This window comes from Artemia sp. Qi Xiang Cuo, chromosome 6 (assembly GCF_049724085.1).
Source record: "Artemia sp. Qi Xiang Cuo chromosome 6, ASM4972408v1, whole genome shotgun sequence".
Lineage (NCBI taxonomy): Eukaryota > Metazoa > Arthropoda > Branchiopoda > Anostraca > Artemiidae > Artemia > Artemia sp. Qi Xiang Cuo.
Genome location: NC_142799.1, coordinates 26508838 through 26526741, shown reverse-complemented (window position 1 = coordinate 26526741; position 17904 = coordinate 26508838). Strand labels below are relative to the sequence as shown.

The following is a 17904-nucleotide window of genomic DNA, read 5'->3' as shown; positions in this document are numbered from 1 at the left end:
ATAATGCTGCCAGACAGGAAATGATCCTCCAAGCTAAAAAATCTACTAATCAATAGATACCTATTCAAACGTTCAATGGAGAGCTCTGCGTCTTTGAGCGTGCTGTTCAGCTTTTTGTCAGATAAATCCCTTCGAATGTTAAGTTCAGAGACTTCTTCTTGTTTAAGTTTGATCAACGCTCTTAAATCCCTGATTTCCTGTTCTTTTTGTTCAATTTTACTTCGCAAACTTTCGAGATTTTTCATTTCAGCCTTAAAATGCTGGGCTCGTAAAGTAACTGGTGCTGGAGCCTAAACATAGGAGAATGAATTAATTAAAGAGATAAATAAAATCAACTTGACAAAAAATAACCAGAAAGCAGCTCAGAAAGTGACAAAAGAGGTTTTTACTTCAAATTAAACCAAACTGTATATGTTACCTGAATAATATTTTTGACCTTTTTCTTAAAACAAGTTGTCATTCTTTGTTTTTAATTAAAAAGATTTAGTCTGATATTAAAGTTTCGTCCACATGCAGCTGTCTATAAACCTCCAGTCTCAAATGTGCTTAGCTTGACCTCAATGTCGAGACATTATTGTATTCCACAAATCAAGACTGCTTGTAATAGAAAGAACAAATCCTGATTGATCATAACTTCCCTCCGTATCAATAATGATTCGCAACAGGGCCCGTGTCGTGTTTCTGTAAGCTGTGCCAGATTTCCCCCCCCAGCTCCAAATTGGACAACAGAAGAAATGCAATGAAGGTAAAACAGGAGAGGCGGCGTGCAAAAGCACAGGACAGCTGGTCCCTATCGAACTTTCTGGCTGAAGAGCCATAAAACAGTGATCAGCACCACCGATATGGACTGTCAAGTCTAGTGCCACTTCCTCTACCTTATTGATTATTTAAACATTAATCATTAGCTAAGCATGCGTTCAAATTTTGACGTTTTTATTAATTCTACTTCTCTAAGGCAATAGTAAATAATAATACAAAGAAAGAAAAATGAGAAGAAAGAGACTCGTAAAAAAGACAAAAAATGTTTATTAGATACTCCATGACTAATATCTTCTACAATACCAGGGATCATTTTCATCGGATCATGCCTGGAACACCATTTTATTTCACCTTCCTCCCTTTGCTGGAAACTTGAGAGGTTCTGACTCTCAGAAATATCAAAAATTGATGCAGGACCTTTGTACTTTATCAATTATTCTATATACATCTAAGTTCCTCTACATGCAGAATACCAGGGATGATCTTCAACAAATCATCAGCTAGTATGCTATATTCCTGATGCATCAGAAAAGCCACGATCCTACTGCCATCCATTTCTTTCAGCGTTCCTCATTTTACTGCATATCTAGGAGGTTCCTATCATTATCAATTCCTCTATATATACATATATATCTTAAAATGTGAAGGCAGCTTTTTACTTCTTAAAGTCAGTTCTTTGTGACGCCTTGGCGGCTCTACATGCTTTTACGCCCTTCTCCTAGTGTAATAGTACATCTGTTCCTAGCCAAAATACCTCAAGTAAAAGGAAGGCCAAACGGTGGTCTAGCCGTCTTGGCAAATTGCCAATCATGACTACTTGAAAGGTGTGATTGCTATTTTGCCATAACAATTGATGAAATACTATAGTTAATCTCTATTTCCCAACAAATTACAGAGACGAAGCCTCCGAAAGAAAACTTGCTATTGCTTGGACAACAGTATCCAAATTGATAAAAAAGATTTGAGGATGAGTAGAAAGTGTATGCTTATCGGTGACTTTAATTGTGACTTCCTCCAGAATCCAAGTGCTGGAACTTTTCTTTCTATTTTGTCAACCGGTTACATGGTAATTCCAAGAACCAAAAATTACAGGTTTATTTGAATTTCTGAAAGTACCTCTATCCTTCACCATGCAGTATTGCTCCATCCTCCTGATTCAGATCTAACGGTTAAAATCAGCCTGGAAAGTGGATATAGTGATCGTATCAATCTGTCCCTCTCAATTCCCATAAGTGGTATCTATTCTTCTGAACCTGCTAAAAGAAAATTCGAATTTTCTCACCTTAAGAAAATATTGAAAGGATGTCTTCCAAGCAGAGTGCCACCGCATATTCGTTCAATATATATACAACTCGTAGAGTTTGTATATGAATTTCTTATAAATGAGAGAAAACTAAAAGCGACACCAACTTCGCTGTGAATCTTAAAAGAACCATTTAACTTCTCGCATTTTGTCCCAAAGATAAAGATATTCAATGAAACCTTCATCATCAGAAAGTTTGAAAACTTGGGATGGATCAGTCTGCTCTACGGAATAAACTTTATTTTTGCTGTGCAAACATTATCCATATTCTATAAATAGCCGAGATGTAAGCTGTGCATCTACATGTAAGCTACAGAGTAAAGCTGTACAGCTACATGTAAAGCTGTACATCTATGCATCTTTCATGTAAGCTACAGGAAAGTGTAAACGAGGCACCGAGAAGTTTTCAAGGTTGGCCTAAAAACGAAACCCTTAAAGCCGTGTGTAAAATTTTGTCATATACTGGTTTTCCAAATATTTTTTGCATTCTAAATTACAAAAAAAAAGTTTACTTTTATAGTAAACTGACGGGTGTAAAATAAAACTTAAACTTTAAGTGTTTCATATAGAACAGTATTCCATAAATAATTAAATATTTTATCTGCAACTCCTTAAAGATAGAGTGCTATATACCCTTTTGACTCTTCATTTAACAAATTACAGACTATTTAAGGAAATTTTTTTAAGAGAGGTGCGAAGTAGAACACGGCTTATATTCAATCCCCTATTTTAATAAAAACTAATATTACCTCTTTTAGTTTCTTCACTAAGTTCGACAAAGATCTTTTGGTAAGATTTATTGTGTATATTTTTAACACCTGAAAACTAGCAAAAATCAATTTTAACAACAAATAATTTTTTAAAAACTCATTTTGAAAATAGAAAAATATAGAAAATAGAAAATAAAATAGAAAATATAGAAAAAATATAGAAAATAGAAAATAATGTCTTCTTTTTCTCGAGAATCTATGAATATAAGTGAAGGACCCAAAACAGATCGGGCTTTACATAAGATAGATATCGAATCGATACAACTTATAAATGCATAAATGAAAAAAATGGGGAGTTGAGGAAAACAGGCTAAAAAGATCAAGTTATGTAAAGTCCATTTTGCATCACTCGTTTTCACTCGTTGCATCACAGATTGTCGAAAAAAAATCTACTATTTAGTATATTTTGAAAACGATTTTAAAAATGTTTTAAATCAAAATGCCCCCCAAGTGTATGTTTTAAATCACAGTTAGATTCAAGTGGATTTTTTTCGAATAATTACCTAGAAGACTTCGACGAATTTCACTGTCAATCAGTCATACGTGCCAAAATTCACTTGGCTCTTTCCTTTGAAAAAATACCTTCTTATCTGTCCAGTCAAAACCGAGTATCTCTTGAAAATTTTGGTTAAAAAACGCTTGAAAACATATTTTTTAGGTTTCCCGAAGCCAAAGTCAGAAACGAACATTCTAAAAATATACAACTTAGTATCTACGTCCAGCAGAAAAGGCAGTGGCAAAGACGAGAAGGCAACGTAGTCCGAAAAAAAATCTATTCCCGAAATTTCGTATCTTTGTGCATTTTTCCCAAAAAAAAAAAAAAAAAATCAGCATTTTGATATTTTCTTGAAAACTTTAAAAGTGCAGATACAAAGTTTTGACAGAAGACTCAAATTAAAAAAAAATCACTATTTTGATATTTTCTTGAAAACTTGAAAAGTGCGGATACAAGGTTTTGGCAGAAGATCTTAGATCTTTTTCTCAGAACTTAGATTAGCAATGTGACCTTCCTAGCAATACTATTTCAGATATATTCTGTAGTAACTTCGGGCTTAAAGCAATTTCCGAATTACCTTTTGTTCAGGAGTACCATCAAAATCATATTCTCCATCAACAAAACATTGGGCTATCTTATCAATTGCGGAGAACGATCCACGAAGACCAGCTACAACCGACTCAAGAGCAGCGTTGTCATCTCTATCGTAGATTGCATAACATGCTTGAACAATAAACTCACGCATTTTGGCAGCTGTGACACCAGTTTCCGATTCTATAACAATGGCTCAAATTAGTTCTCTTGTCACACAGAAATATGTCATCTTTATTTACATCTTTTTTTCAAAACAATCAATTTTTTATATTTGAAATTTAATAATTTCGTTTTCTTAAACTAATATACTATGGTAGGAAATGAGGTTAGCAGCTGGTTTTGTATTAAATCAGGAGTTAAGCAGGGTTGTGTTCTATACCCCTTTATATGGATTATTTTGATGGATTTTGTCTTAAGGAGTACAGGAAAGGCAATGGGAGACCACGGAATCAAATGGGGAAGAAAAAGTCTCCTGGACTTAAATTATGCTAATGATTTAAGCATCCTATCGGAAAGTGTGAACAAAATGAACGAACTTTTAGAGGTTTTGCGAGTTCAGGGTGCTAGAATAGATTTGAAAATTAATGTTAAGAAGACTAGGTCACTTAGGCTAGGAATAAGTGAAGATGAAAAGGTGACGTTGCATAATGAAAAGATTGATCAGGTAGGCAGCTTCACTTACCTTGGTAGTAGTATTAGTAAAGATAGTGGGAGCAGTGAGGACATTAAAAGTAGAATAGCGAAGACTCAGGGTGTTTTTTTCACAGTTAAAAAAAAATTGGAAGAAAAGGAAGATAAGTCTGCAAACCAAGATTAAAATATTAGAAGCTACAGTGATGACAGTGGTCAAATATGGGTCGGCATCATGGGTGTTTTGAAAAGCGGATGAAGATTTGCTAGATGTTTTCCAGAGAAACTCCTTAATGAGTGTTCTGGATACCCGGCTGACTGACCGTATTTCAAACAATAGGTTGTATGAAAAATGTGGTTCAATACCGCTCTTTAGGGCTATAATGAAAGAAAGGTTGAGGTGGCTAGGGCACGTTGTGCGGATGAAGGATGACAGATTATCGAAAATTGTTCTTTTCGGCCAACCGTCTAGGGGTAAACTGAAAGCAGGTTGTCCTTGTCTTGGGTGAGGGGACGCCATAAAGGAAGATTTAAAAGAAATGGGAACTTCGTGGGAGGGTTTAAGGTTTTAAATAGATTGGGATGGAGGAGGAGCGTGCGTAGCTGTGTTGTACTCGGGTGGCTTGGTGCTGCGGTGAGTTCTTAGTAGTAGCAGTAGTAGTAATATACTATGTTGCATTTGCATTTGAATGACCCGATAATTTCCCGTTTTTATGATTAGCAAAGGACAAGTGATTTCGCAGAATAGTTAATTAACCTTTGGATATTGCTGGAATTTTCATTTGGAACTGGTGTTAGCCATGGCATAATTAACAGCGACTTAGAAAACTAAAAGCTATGAGTCGGCATGGATAAAAGAATTGACTCTCTATTTTAAATATGCAATGTTATCTATAAAGATAACGGAATCAAAAAAATTTTAATACTGGATTTTAACAAACAAAGTGAACTGTCAAAAAAGCTTAAGAGGATATGGTACCTTCAAATTATTTTGCAGGCCTCAGCGTCAACTGATCGTCATGAAGGTACAGGAATCATTAGCGAATTCTCTTAGGGGACTAGCCATCATCGAGATCAGTCGAGGATTTCTGGTATTTAACAGCATTTTACAATTAAATTTTACATCCCTTTTGTCGGTAAGCTAATCAGCCAAAGCGGTTAGTACCACAGGGAACTCCCGAAGTAGTAAAATTGCTGATATAATTCCTTTGAGCTGATTTTTAGCATTTACCTAGCAGGTATGTAAGAATTTTTTTTTAGGAACTGCCCTTTCCTGAACTTCAAAAAGACAATTCTGTTCCATTTAATCAAAAAAGAAAATTTCCTCTTTCTGATGATGAAAGTTTCATTGACTATCTCTATCTCTGGCACAAAACGTGAGAAGTCAAATCGTTATTTTAAGATTCCCAACAAAGTTGGTGTCGCTTTTAGTTTTCTGTCATTTATACGGATTTCATATTCAAGCTCTACGAGTTATGACAAGACTGGCCCATCAATTCTAAATATAATTTGACCACACAAAATAAAAAAGGTTTTAACAGTCAAGAAACGGTGACCTTCTAAAGTACCGTATCATCTTGAAAAACTTGATAGAATTGACCTCCTTTTTTAAAAGGTGGAAAAACTCTAAGGAATTCGCCTCAATTTCAGAACCGCTGAACAAACAACATTCGAAAGTGGGAAAGAGATCGGAAACTACAGATACATAACTTAAAATGAAAGTTACAAAGAATATAAAGATAATAGATAAATAAAATCGGACAAAAAGAGAGCGTATCGAAATACTTTACAATTTTGATCCTAAATAGAAGGTGCTGGTCTGAAAGAGGATTGTTAGACGTCTTAAGTAGATACAAGAGGCTGACAATTTAATCTATGAAATATTAGGGACGTTTTTTGTTCACTTTAGGAGGGAACGTTGGACCAAATGTGATTAAATTATCGTCAATGAAAAAAAGATCTCTACTTTAGCCGTATATTCAAAAGGTTCAATTTTTCAATAGATAAAAATGAATCCAAATGAAGTATGTAATTCACTGAAAAAAATAGGAGGAGCATCAATGACTTGTCCCGCTGGCAGAACAACATCAATAAGGCAAAGATCACAAATATTTACTTTTCAAAACTACTCTACAGAAATGGATATCAAAGGCAGCGCAATAGCGCTGCCTAAGTAAAGATCGATGTTGGCAAAATGTATTATTTTCTTTTATCTTTTAGACCATGGCACTTCGTATCGAAGAAGTTGTCGTAGAAACTTCGAAAAGGGCTTATTCCATTGGAAATTGGAAGGGCTCATGCCCTTTTTAACAGTCGAAAGTGATTGGAATTCAACTAACACCCGTTCCACGCCCACCATTTCCCCAAACAACATTTTGAGATAGCCATTTTGTTCAACGCAGTTGAAAGATCTGGAAATTATGTCTTTGGGGAGGACACTCCCCCCATAGCCCTTAGGGCAAAGGTTGTAAGTTAAGCCCTGGGGGTATATAAGGTTTTTATTGAAAGCGTTGTTGTAGAAACTAGAAAAAGAACTCATTCGATTAGAAATTCAAAGGGCTAGTGCCATTTTTAATAGTCGAAAGGGATTGGAGGGCAACTAACCCCCCCCTCACGCCCACAACTTCCCCAAACGCATCCAATCAAAATTTTGTAATAGACATTTTGTTCAACGTAGCTGAAAGATCTGGAAATTATGTCTTTGAGGGGGACGCTCCCCCCAGAGCCCTTAGGGCAATGGTTGTAAGTTATGCCCTGGGCGCATATAAGGCTTTTATTGAAAGCGTTGTCGTAGAAACTTGAAAAAGAACTCATTCGATTGGAAATTCAAAGGGCTAGTGCCATTTTTAATAGTCGAAAGTGATTGGAAATTGAAAGGGCTTGTGCCCTTTTTAATTGTCAAAAGTGATTGGAGGGCAACTACCCCCCCCCCCCTAACGCCCATCATTTTCCCAAACACATCCAATCCAAATTTTGAGATAGCCAGTTTGTTCAACGTAGTTGAAAGTTCTGGAAAGTATGTCTTTGAGGATGACAAACCCCCCGGAGGGCAACTAAACCCCCTATCACGCCCACCATTTCCCCAAACACATCCAATCAAAATTTTGAGATAGCCATTTTGTTCAACGTAGTTAAAACTCCTGGAAATCATAAAACTCCAGGATAACAAACCCACCCTACCCTCAGGGCAAGGGTTGTAAGTTATGCCCTGGGGGCGTATAAGGTTTTTATAAAAAGCGATGTCGTAGAAACTTCAAAAAAGGCTCGTTCAATTGGAAAGTGAAAGGGCTAGTGGCCTTTTTCATAGTCGAAAGTGATTGAAGGGAAACTGACCCCCGTCTCACACCCACCATTTCCCAAAACACATCAAATCAAAATTTTGAGATAGCTATTGTGTTCAACGTAGTTGGAAGTTCTGGAAATTAGGTCTTTAAGGATGACAACCCCCCACAACCCTCAGGGTAAGGGTTTTAAGTTTTTTATAGAAAGGGTTGTCGTAGAAAGTTCAAAAAGGGCTGATCGATTGGAAATTGAAAGGGCTAGTGCCCTTTTTTATAGTACAAAGTGATTAGAGGGAAACTAACCCCCCTCTCACGCCCACTACTTCCCCAAATATATCCAATCAACATTTTGAGATAGCCATTTTTTTCAACCCAGTTGAAAGTTCTAAAAATTCGGTCTTTGAAGATGATCCCCCCCTCACAGCCCTCAGGGTAAGGGTTGTAAGTTATGCCCTTGGGACATATAAGGTTTTTATAGAAAGCGTTGTCGTTGAAACTTCAAAAAGGGCTCATTTGATTGGAAATTGAAAGGACTAGTGCCCTTTTTAATATTCGAAAGTGATTGGAGGGCAACTAACCCCCCCCCTCACGCCCACCATTTCCCCGAACAAATACAATCAAAATTTTGAGATAGCCAGTTTGTTCAACGTAGTTGAAAGGTCTTGAAAGTATGTCTTTGAGAATGACAAACCCCCCAGACCCCTCAGGGAAAGGGTTGTAATTTTTTCCCTGGGGGCATAAAAGGTTTTTTATAGCAAACGTTGTCGTTGAAAGTTTAAAAAGGGCTCATTCAATTAGAAATTGAAAGGACTAGTGCCCTTTTTAATAGTAGAAAGTGATTGGAGGGGAACAACCCCCCCCCCGCGAGCCCAACATTTCCCAAACCACATACAATCAAAATTTTGAGATGAGCCATTTTTTCAACGTAGTTGAAAGTTCTAGAAATTAGGTCTTTGAGGATGACAAGATCCCCCCACCCCCCTCCCCATAGCCCTCATGATAAGGGTTGTTAGTTATGCCCTGGGGGCATATAAGGTTTTTTTTTATAAAAAGTGTTGTAGTTGAAACTTCAAAAAAGGCTTATTTGATTGGAAATTGAAAGGGCCAGTGCCCTTTTTAATAGTCGAATGTGATTGGAGGACAATTAACCCCCCTCTCATGCCAACCCTTTTCCCGAACACATTCAATCAACATTTTGAGATAGTCGTTTTGTTCAATGTAGTTGAAAGGTCCGGAAATTATGTCTTTGAGGATGACAAACCGCCCACAGCCCTCGGGACAAATGTTTTAAGTTATACCCTTGGGGCATATAAGGTTTTTTATAGAAAGCGTTGTCGTAGAAACTTGAAAAAGGGATTATTCAATTGGGAATTGAGAGGGATAGTACCCCTATTAATAGTCAAAAGCGATTGGGGGGCGAATGCCCCCCCCCCCTGCCCATCATTTCCCCAAACACTTCCGATCAACATTTTGATACAGCAATTTTGCTGAACGTAGTTAAGGGTCCGAAAATTATGTTTCTGATGACGACCCCTCCCCCCCCACAACCTTCAGGGCTAAGGTTGTAAGTTATGCCCTGGGGGAATATTTTTTTTTAGAAAGCGTTGTCGTAAAAACTTTAAAAAGGACATATTCGAATGGAAATTGAGGTCTATTGCCCTTTTTAATAGTCGAAAGTGATCTGAGGGAGAATCACCCCCCCCCACGCCCATCATTTCTCCAAACATTTTCGATCAACATTTTGATATGGCCATTTTGTTCAGCGTAGTTGAAAGGTCTGGAAATTATGTCTTTGAGGATAACAACCCTCCCCTAATAGCCCTCGGAACAAGGGTCGTAATTTTTGCCCTGGGGGCATCCTCAGGGCAAGGGTTGTAATTTGTGCCCTGGGGGCATATGAGGTTTTTTTTATAGAAAGTGTTGTCGTTGAAAGTTCAAAAAGGCAAATTCAATTAGAAATTGAAAGGACTAGTGCCCTTTTTAATAGTAGAAAGGGATTGGAGGGGAACTAACCTCCCCCCCCCCACACCCACCATTTCCCAAACCACACCCAATCAAAATTTTGAGATAGCCATTTTTTTCAACGTAGTTGAAAGTTCTAGAAATTAGGTCTTTGAAGATGACACCCCCTCCCCTTAGCCCTCAGGGTAAGGGTTGTAAGTTATGCCCTGGGGGCATATAAGGTGTTTTTATAGAAAGTGTTGTAGTTGAAACTTCAAAAAGGGTTCATTCGATTAGAAATTGAAAGGGCAAGTGCCCTTTTTCATAGTCGAAAGTGATTGGAGGGCAATTAACCCCCCTCTCACGCCCACCATTTCCCAGAACACATTCAATTAAAATTTTGAGATAGTACTTTTGTTCAACGTAGTTGAATGGTCAGGAAATTATGTCTTTGAGGATGACAAACCCCCCACAGCCCTCAGGGCAAGGGTTGTAATTTGTGCCCTGTGGGCATGTAAGGTTTTTTTTATATAAAAAGCGTTGTCGTTGAAAGTTCAAAAAGGGCAAATTCGATTAGAAATTGAAAGGACTAGTGCCCTTTTTAATAGTAGAAAGTCATTAGAGGGGAAATATCCCCCCCCCACACACACCCACCATTTCCCAAACCACATCCAAGCAAAATTTTGAGATAGCCATTTTTTTCAACGTAGTTGAAAGTTCTAGAAATAAGGTCTTTGAAGATGACAACCCCCCCCCCCTCCCTATAGCCCTCAGGGTAAGTGTTGTAAGTTATGCCCTGGGGGCATGTAAGGTTTTTTTTATAGAAAGTGTTGTAGTTGAAACTTCAAAAAGGGCTCATTCGATTGGAAATTGAAAGGGCTAGGGCCTTTTTTAATAGTCAAAAGTGATTGGAGGGCAATTAACTCATGCCAACCATTTCCCCGAACACATTCAATAAAAATTTTGAGATAGTCATTTTGTTCAACGTAGTTGAAAGGTCCGAAAATTATGTCTTTGAGGATGACAAACCCCCCAAAGCCCCCAGTGCAAAGGTTGTAACTTATGCACTGGGGGCATAAAAGGTTTTTATTGAAAGCATTTTCGTAGAAACTTTAAAAAGGGAACATTCAATTGGGAATTGAGAGGGATAGTACCCTTATTAATAGTCAAAAGCGATCGGAGGGCGAATGCCCCCCCCCACGTCCATCATTTCCCCAAAAACTTCCGATCACTATTTTCATATAGCCGTTTTGTTGAACGTAGTTAAGGGTCTAGAAATTATGTTTTTGAGTATGACAACCCCCCCCCCCCACAGCCTTCAGGGCTAAGGTTGTAAGTTATGCCCGGGGAGCATAAAATATTTTTTAAAAACGCGTTGTCGTTTGATTGAGGTCTATTGAGGTTTGATTGAGGGGTCTATTGCCCTTTTTAATAGTCGAAAGTGATCTGAGGGAGAATCCCCCCCCCCCCCCCCACACCCATCATTTCCCCAAACATGTTCGATCAGCATTTAGATATGGCCATTTTGTTCAACGTAGTTGAAAGGTCTGGAAATTATGTCTTTGAGGATGACAACCCTCCCTTCATAGCCCTCAGAACAAGGGTCGTAATTTATGCCCTGGGGTTTTATAAGGTTTTTATAGAAAGTTTTGTCGTAGAAACTACAAAAAAGGCTCATTCGATTGGAAATTGAGAGGACCAGTGCCTTTTTTATTAGTCGAAAGTGATCAGAGGGCAAATGCCCCTCCCCCTACATCCATCATTTCCCAAAACACTTCCAATCAAAATTTTAAGATAGCAATTTTGTTCAGCTTATCAGAAAAATCTGGAAATTATGTCTTTGAGGATAAAAATCCCCCCTGCCCCCAGGGCAAGGGTTGTAAGTTATGTCTTTGATAATGGTAATAAGCTTACCTAAGCTATGGATGTCAGGTATTGTGTTATCTTGGAACGATAATTTCGACAGGACCTGTGCCTGTCATCATCAGGTTCAAATTAAACCTGATGAACCTGATGATGACAGGCACAGGTCCTGTCGAAATTATCGTTCCAAGATAACACAATACCTGACATCCATAGCTTAGGTAAGCTTATTACTATTATCATGTACAAGAGTCAGGTTGGCCTCAGAGAATATATTAGTAAGTTATGTCCTGGGGAAATATAAGGTTTTTATAGAAAGCGTGGTCATATAAACTTCGGAGGGGGATCACTGGATTGGTAATCAGATACTCTAGTGCTCTTTTTAAGAGTCAAAGTGATCAGAGGGCAGCTATCCCCGTCACACACACGTCGTATTGTCCCGAAATGCATCTAATAGAAATTTTGAGATAGCCATTCTATTCAAAATTGTCTAAATACCATTTAACAAGGCTTTTGGGGTTGAAACAAACACCAGAGATATGGGGCAAGGGTTTTAAGCTATGTCCAGGGGGTATTTAAGGTTTTTATGGAAGGGATGGTTGTATAACATAAGAAGGGGGTCAGTCTTTTTCCCTGAAAAAGACTATGTCAATATAAAACGAACAGAAATTAATTAAAAAAAGTTTTTCCACAAAATAAGATATTTAAAAAAAAGTAAAGAACTCCATTGAACCAAAAATGAACAAAAATAAAATCAAATAATCTACCAAGCATACAACTACAGCAAATCAGTATCAATAAATAAAGAAAACCCAGAACAAACAGAAATTAAAATAAATAACAGAGTCAAACTCAAAACGAGCAGATATTAATATGAGTAGGGTTCTAAACCCCATGTTTTCTAAAAGACAGAATATAATTTGTCATTTACTGAAAAAATTCTTTCAAATGTTTTCACTTTTATAACTTTAAGAAATAAAAAATTAATTAAGATTTTAAGGAATAGATATCAGCATATGTATATTAAACTGACAATGCACATTTTTTTCAGCAACTTCATTTGATTTTTTTTATATATATTTCTAGGATGTGGATGTTCCTTTTCAGAGACGATATTAGTTGCAGATTCAAATGAGAAGTTACAGACTTGTTTAATTTATTACATGAACATTTATCAAGAAAGAAACTTAATTGAACCTTAGTAAAATAGAAGTCTTAGTGTTTAAGAAGGAGCGTCAACAAGTGAGGCTGAAAAATATATTTTAGGGGGTAGAGGTCCACATTCAAGAACAAGGGGAATATTTAGGAGTGATGGTTAAGGTAAAGCCGTAAAATAAATAGTAGACATATTGGTTATAATGAGGAGATAGAAGGTATTAGAAATAAATTTTAAGCAGCCAGGTAAAGGATATGAGAGGATACACAAGGAGATTTTTAGGAATAAGGTAGTATCTGTGATGCATCATGCATTGGAAGTTAGAGGATACCAGAAAAAGGGGGAAGCTAGGGGTATGGTATGAGATGGCTAAGTGTAAATAGGAACGTTAACAGTTTAGTGTTTATAGCCTGGAAGCGATTTTTTCACTAAGAAGTTGTATATTGGTGAATATGATTAGGTCCAGGGAACGTATTGTGAAGATCCCACCCCACGACTGTGGCTACTTAAATTAGTTTATTTAGAGTAGATAGGCCTACTTATTAGGTAGATAGGCCTACTAGGATTATTAGGTACTAGGATTATTAGGGTAGATAGGCCTACTGAGATGATAAAGATGATAGGGAATAGTTTACGAGATCACAAGGTACAGGTTTGGCACCATGAAAGAAGCTTTTCTGATCTCCAGAACTTCTATATAGTGGTAAAAAAAAAGATGGAGCGAGGAGTATATCTTAATTTGAATTTAAAATATAAGGAGGGAGGAGGTAAGGTTTCGATTGTTCTTACTTTTGCCCTATATATAAAGATGAGAGCATAAGTGATGTGAGGAGTTGCATGAGTTGCGAATAAAAATGTGGGGAATGTGTAGAGATGATGAAAGATGCATGCGTGTATAGTAACTGATGAGGGTTTTATGAGTGTTGAAAGATTCGGGCAATTCATCAGAGCAGCAATGGAGAACAGGAACATAATTTTGTTTTTGTTTTTATTTATGCAGTATCAAATGATTAGAATCGAATTTTGCTTTTTGCATTGCCAATGGCCTTCGGACTTTTAGAACAACAAAGATCATTATCATTATTATTAATGGTACAAAATCAAAAAGTAAAAATATAAAAAGTCAAATAAAATGACTATTTAGAAAAATAAACTAAGTTGAGATAAGAAACGCAAAACATCCAATGGCAAAAATTATGAGATACAAGAGAGAAATGTGCTTAAAAGCGAGGAAAGAAATGGAAAATCATTCAGGAGGAAAAAAAAGATAAATATAAACAGGAAAAGAAAGCATAAGAAAAGAACGACGAATCATTTCCAGAGCTGGAGGAGCAACGAAGGACAGTAAAAGCCCAAGTGCTTTTAGAGCAACTAAATTTACTGTTTTTGTATTATTATCAGTAGGAAAATCAATAAAAGGGAAACATACGAGGCGTGTTTTTTTTAATTAAGTCCGTTTGAACATAGTACACAACGAAAGATTATTTCCAAAAAGCAAATTTATTTTCAGAAAGTGCATACTTTACTCCATTTTTTGACATAGTTACCAAGTTTTTTGAAACACTTATCATGCCTCTCAACTAATTTCAAAGTAAAGTCTTTATAAGAACTTAACACCGGCTCCAATAACCAAGAGTCCACTGCTGTTTTTACATCGGTCATCTTTTTAACGGTTGCCACTGAGGTGGCAACTAGTTGAACTGGAGACGAAACATAGGTTTCGCATATCACGCCCAAATCAAGGCAACAGAACATGGAATGGAAACACACACACTCCCCTGAAAATTTGAAGGCCGAACATCCTCTCTCCCAGCGCAAAATCATGGCGTCGGTGTTTGGTAATAGGCATGGTGTTTATTTGGTCGACTTCATTCAGTGGAGGAACCACTATCAATTCAGAAGCATAATGCCTAGCCCTCAAAAAGCTCCGCAGAGCGATAAAAAAAAAAAAAAAAAAAGAAAAAAAAAAAAAAAAAAATTGGCATGCTGACAAAGGAAATTGCCCTTCATGACAATGCAAGACCTCACACTGCTGGTCAGATCGGTCAGACTGGCTAGGAGGTTTTCGATCACCCACAATACAGTCCTGATCTTGCGCGGAGTGATTACCATCCGTTTCTCCACATCAAGCGACATCTCAGTGGCAAACGTTACAATGATGATGACGACGTAAAAACGAAAGTGAATTCCTGGCTACCGGAACAGGCGGCAAGTCTTTATACAGAGGCTACTTTAAAATGAATTGAGAGGCATGATAAGTGTTACAACAAATTTGGCAAATATGCTGTTAAATAGAGTAAAATATGTGCTTTTCGAATATTTTTCTTTTTAAATAATCATTCGTTGTGTAATTATGATCAAACGGACCTTAATTAAAAAACACGACTCGTAACATAAAAATATATAAAAAGTAAAATAAAATGACTATTTAGAAAAATAAACAAAGTTGAGATAAGAAACACAAAACATTCAATGGCAAAAATTATGAGATACAAGAAAGGAATGTGGATAATAGAAAAAGAGACACAAACCCTTGAAAGGAAAAATAAAAATTAAGAACCAAAATGAAAACGTAAGAAACAAAACATAAAGAAAAAAAAACATGAACTGTTTTCAGAGCTTCTCTTGTTAGTCACTCTTTTGAAATTCTCATGTCTTTTAAATCTTTTTTTTGCATTATTTCCCCCGGTTCAAGGCCGAAACATTCACGAAAAAAAACCCAATGATACGGGAAATCACGCTAAAAACCCAATGTAATCTTTGTAAGAATCTCAATTAAATCATGACTAAGTGCAGACGGAAGAATTCGAACGATTTTAATGAGAAAAATTCAGTATAAATCACGGAGATGTACGGTCTGTCTAAAGGCAGGTTCTGACAGAAGGCGACAGGTTTTTAAGCGACAGCGACCGAGCGACGTCGCTATATATATTCAAAGTATGTTCGACATAACACCTTTCAATTAGGTGTTGTTTTCTTAGACCACACTGACGTTCTAAGACGAACAAATAATCTTTCAAATGGAGATAAATCCATTTATTTAGACAGTGAAAAAACAGGTGCAAAACTCCAGATATTTTGGTCACATATACAGCGACCGTCTTCAGTAGAAATACTTCTTCTGAAAAATTTCTACTGAAGACGGTCGCTGTATATGTGACCGAAATATCTGGACTTTTGTACCTGTTTTTTCACTGTCTAAATAAATGGATTTATCCCCATTTGAAAGATTATTTGTTTATATATATTCAGGGTATAATATATAATTAAAAATAAAATTTTTTAGAAATATTTCTATAAAATTGTTTGAAATAACAATACTTTTTGGATACCTAAATAAAACTCGGTCGGATGGAATTTTTTTTTTAATCTCTTATCTGAAACCAAAGCGAACCTAATATTCCCCCGTTTGGTGACATTTTTTCATTAGATTACGTGAAATCCGACTACCGCAGTGAAAATTGATTCCTGTCAGAACATAGCGAAATGTGACTTCTGGAAAATTTTCAAATAAATTGACTTACCAACCAAAACAGCAGCATGTTGAGTCACGAGTTTTGCAGTGGTTTGCAGAAATTTAGCAACTTTTGAAGCACACACAACAGACTGAACAATCCTCATCCTTATTTCAGCGTTTAAGTTAATTTGAGAAGAGGAACCATCTTGTGGTAGTCGTCTTTTTATTTTTCTTACAACACCACCTAAGTCCTTGGCGCCAGATTCAAGATCCCTTAAAATGATTGAAACCTCACTACCTTCATTGCCAGACTAAAAAAAATAAATTAATTGAAAGGATAGTCAAAATTGACGGTAGCATTAAAAAAAAAATTCACATGCACACAAATGGTCCGAGTGGCACAGGAGCCAGCCTTCTGATTCTCTGTCTTTGCCGAGAATCCGGGGTTTTAGGCACTAATTTACAGCTGGGTCGACTCTGGCTGAGATTACAAAATCACACCGCTGACCATCGTCTCAAACCAAATAATCAGCGACACCAGGACTCAAAGACTTACCCCGAAGGACACTGAAGGAATATTGATGAATAAGAAGAAAATACTGACACTGTTTGAAAATAAGATAGAGCTAGACATTAAACATTTAATTAAAGAGAAGGTCTATATTTATGAAAACCCCGATAAAACAGTATATGTTGCTTCCGTAAGTAGAAACTTAAAAAATAAGCCTGTTCAGATGTTACGTTACAAAAATAACAAAAAAAGGAAAAAAAAAACATCCGGACATGGATATGTTTATTCTTTAAACAGGGCGTTTTTTTGTCAAAATTAAATTCTTACTCTATGTCTTAAACCTTTGGTTTACTCCGGAGCAATATTTGATTGTAACGATAATTTAATTCTCCACCTAAGCAAATTTATTTTGCCAAGTAAAATATGGCGCTGAAAAAATTAGCTTTGTATCAAGAAATTAGATAAATTTTTTTTATTTGTTTTTCTACAAAACAACAACAGTCATTTAAATTACAACTTCAAGTTAAAAAAATTAAGATTGTATGATTTTTTGATTTTAAGATTTTTTGAAACAACATTAAGATTATCTTCAAATGGCAACAGCAAACAAACAACGAAAAACAATTCTATTTGAATATTAAATATGAATATTAAATAATTAAATATATAAGTTTTTTTCAACTGAAAGGAGCAACATTAAAACTGAAAACGAACAGAAATTTTTACGTAAAAACGAACAGAAAAATTACGTATATGAGTGAATTCATCCCCCCCCCCCGGTCAATACCTCGCTCTCTACGATAAAGGTCGAATTTTGTTCTAGTTCTTTAAAAATGACCTATAAATCACAAAGGCCGTTTAATTAGAATAAATAGCTCTTTTGAGAGTACTAAATATACTTTAACCTAAAGAGCAAGGTATTGACAAGGGGGGAAACCCTCTCATATACGTAATAACTTCTGTTCGTTTTAACTTCTAATGTTGCTCTTTAGTTCAGTTGAAAAAACTTTTTTTTTTAACTTGATTTATGATCGTTTTTTGAATAACAATGGGAAATCCGGCGTCCCATATATAGAAAATCCCCTTTCCCCATGAAAAACTCCTCCATGGACAGATTTTCCCACGTAACACCCTCCCCCTCCC

General features: G+C 36.4%; 1 protein-coding gene across 2 annotated transcripts in view; it reads right to left on the bottom strand.

The window, feature by feature from the left end:
- Positions 1–17904, bottom strand: part of LOC148951051 (dynactin subunit 1-like) — a 177506-nt gene that overhangs the window by 32752 nt on the left and 126850 nt on the right. For both annotated transcript variants that reach the window (XM_089090588.1, XM_089090589.1), the window contains 3 exons: positions 16318–16561; positions 3906–4102; positions 61–290 (listed from right to left, as the gene is read on the bottom strand). In XM_089090588.1, coding sequence (XP_088946714.1) covers positions 61–290; positions 3906–4102; positions 16318–16561 — 671 coding nt within the window. The remainder of the gene's footprint in view (positions 1–60; positions 291–3905; positions 4103–16317; positions 16562–17904) is intronic.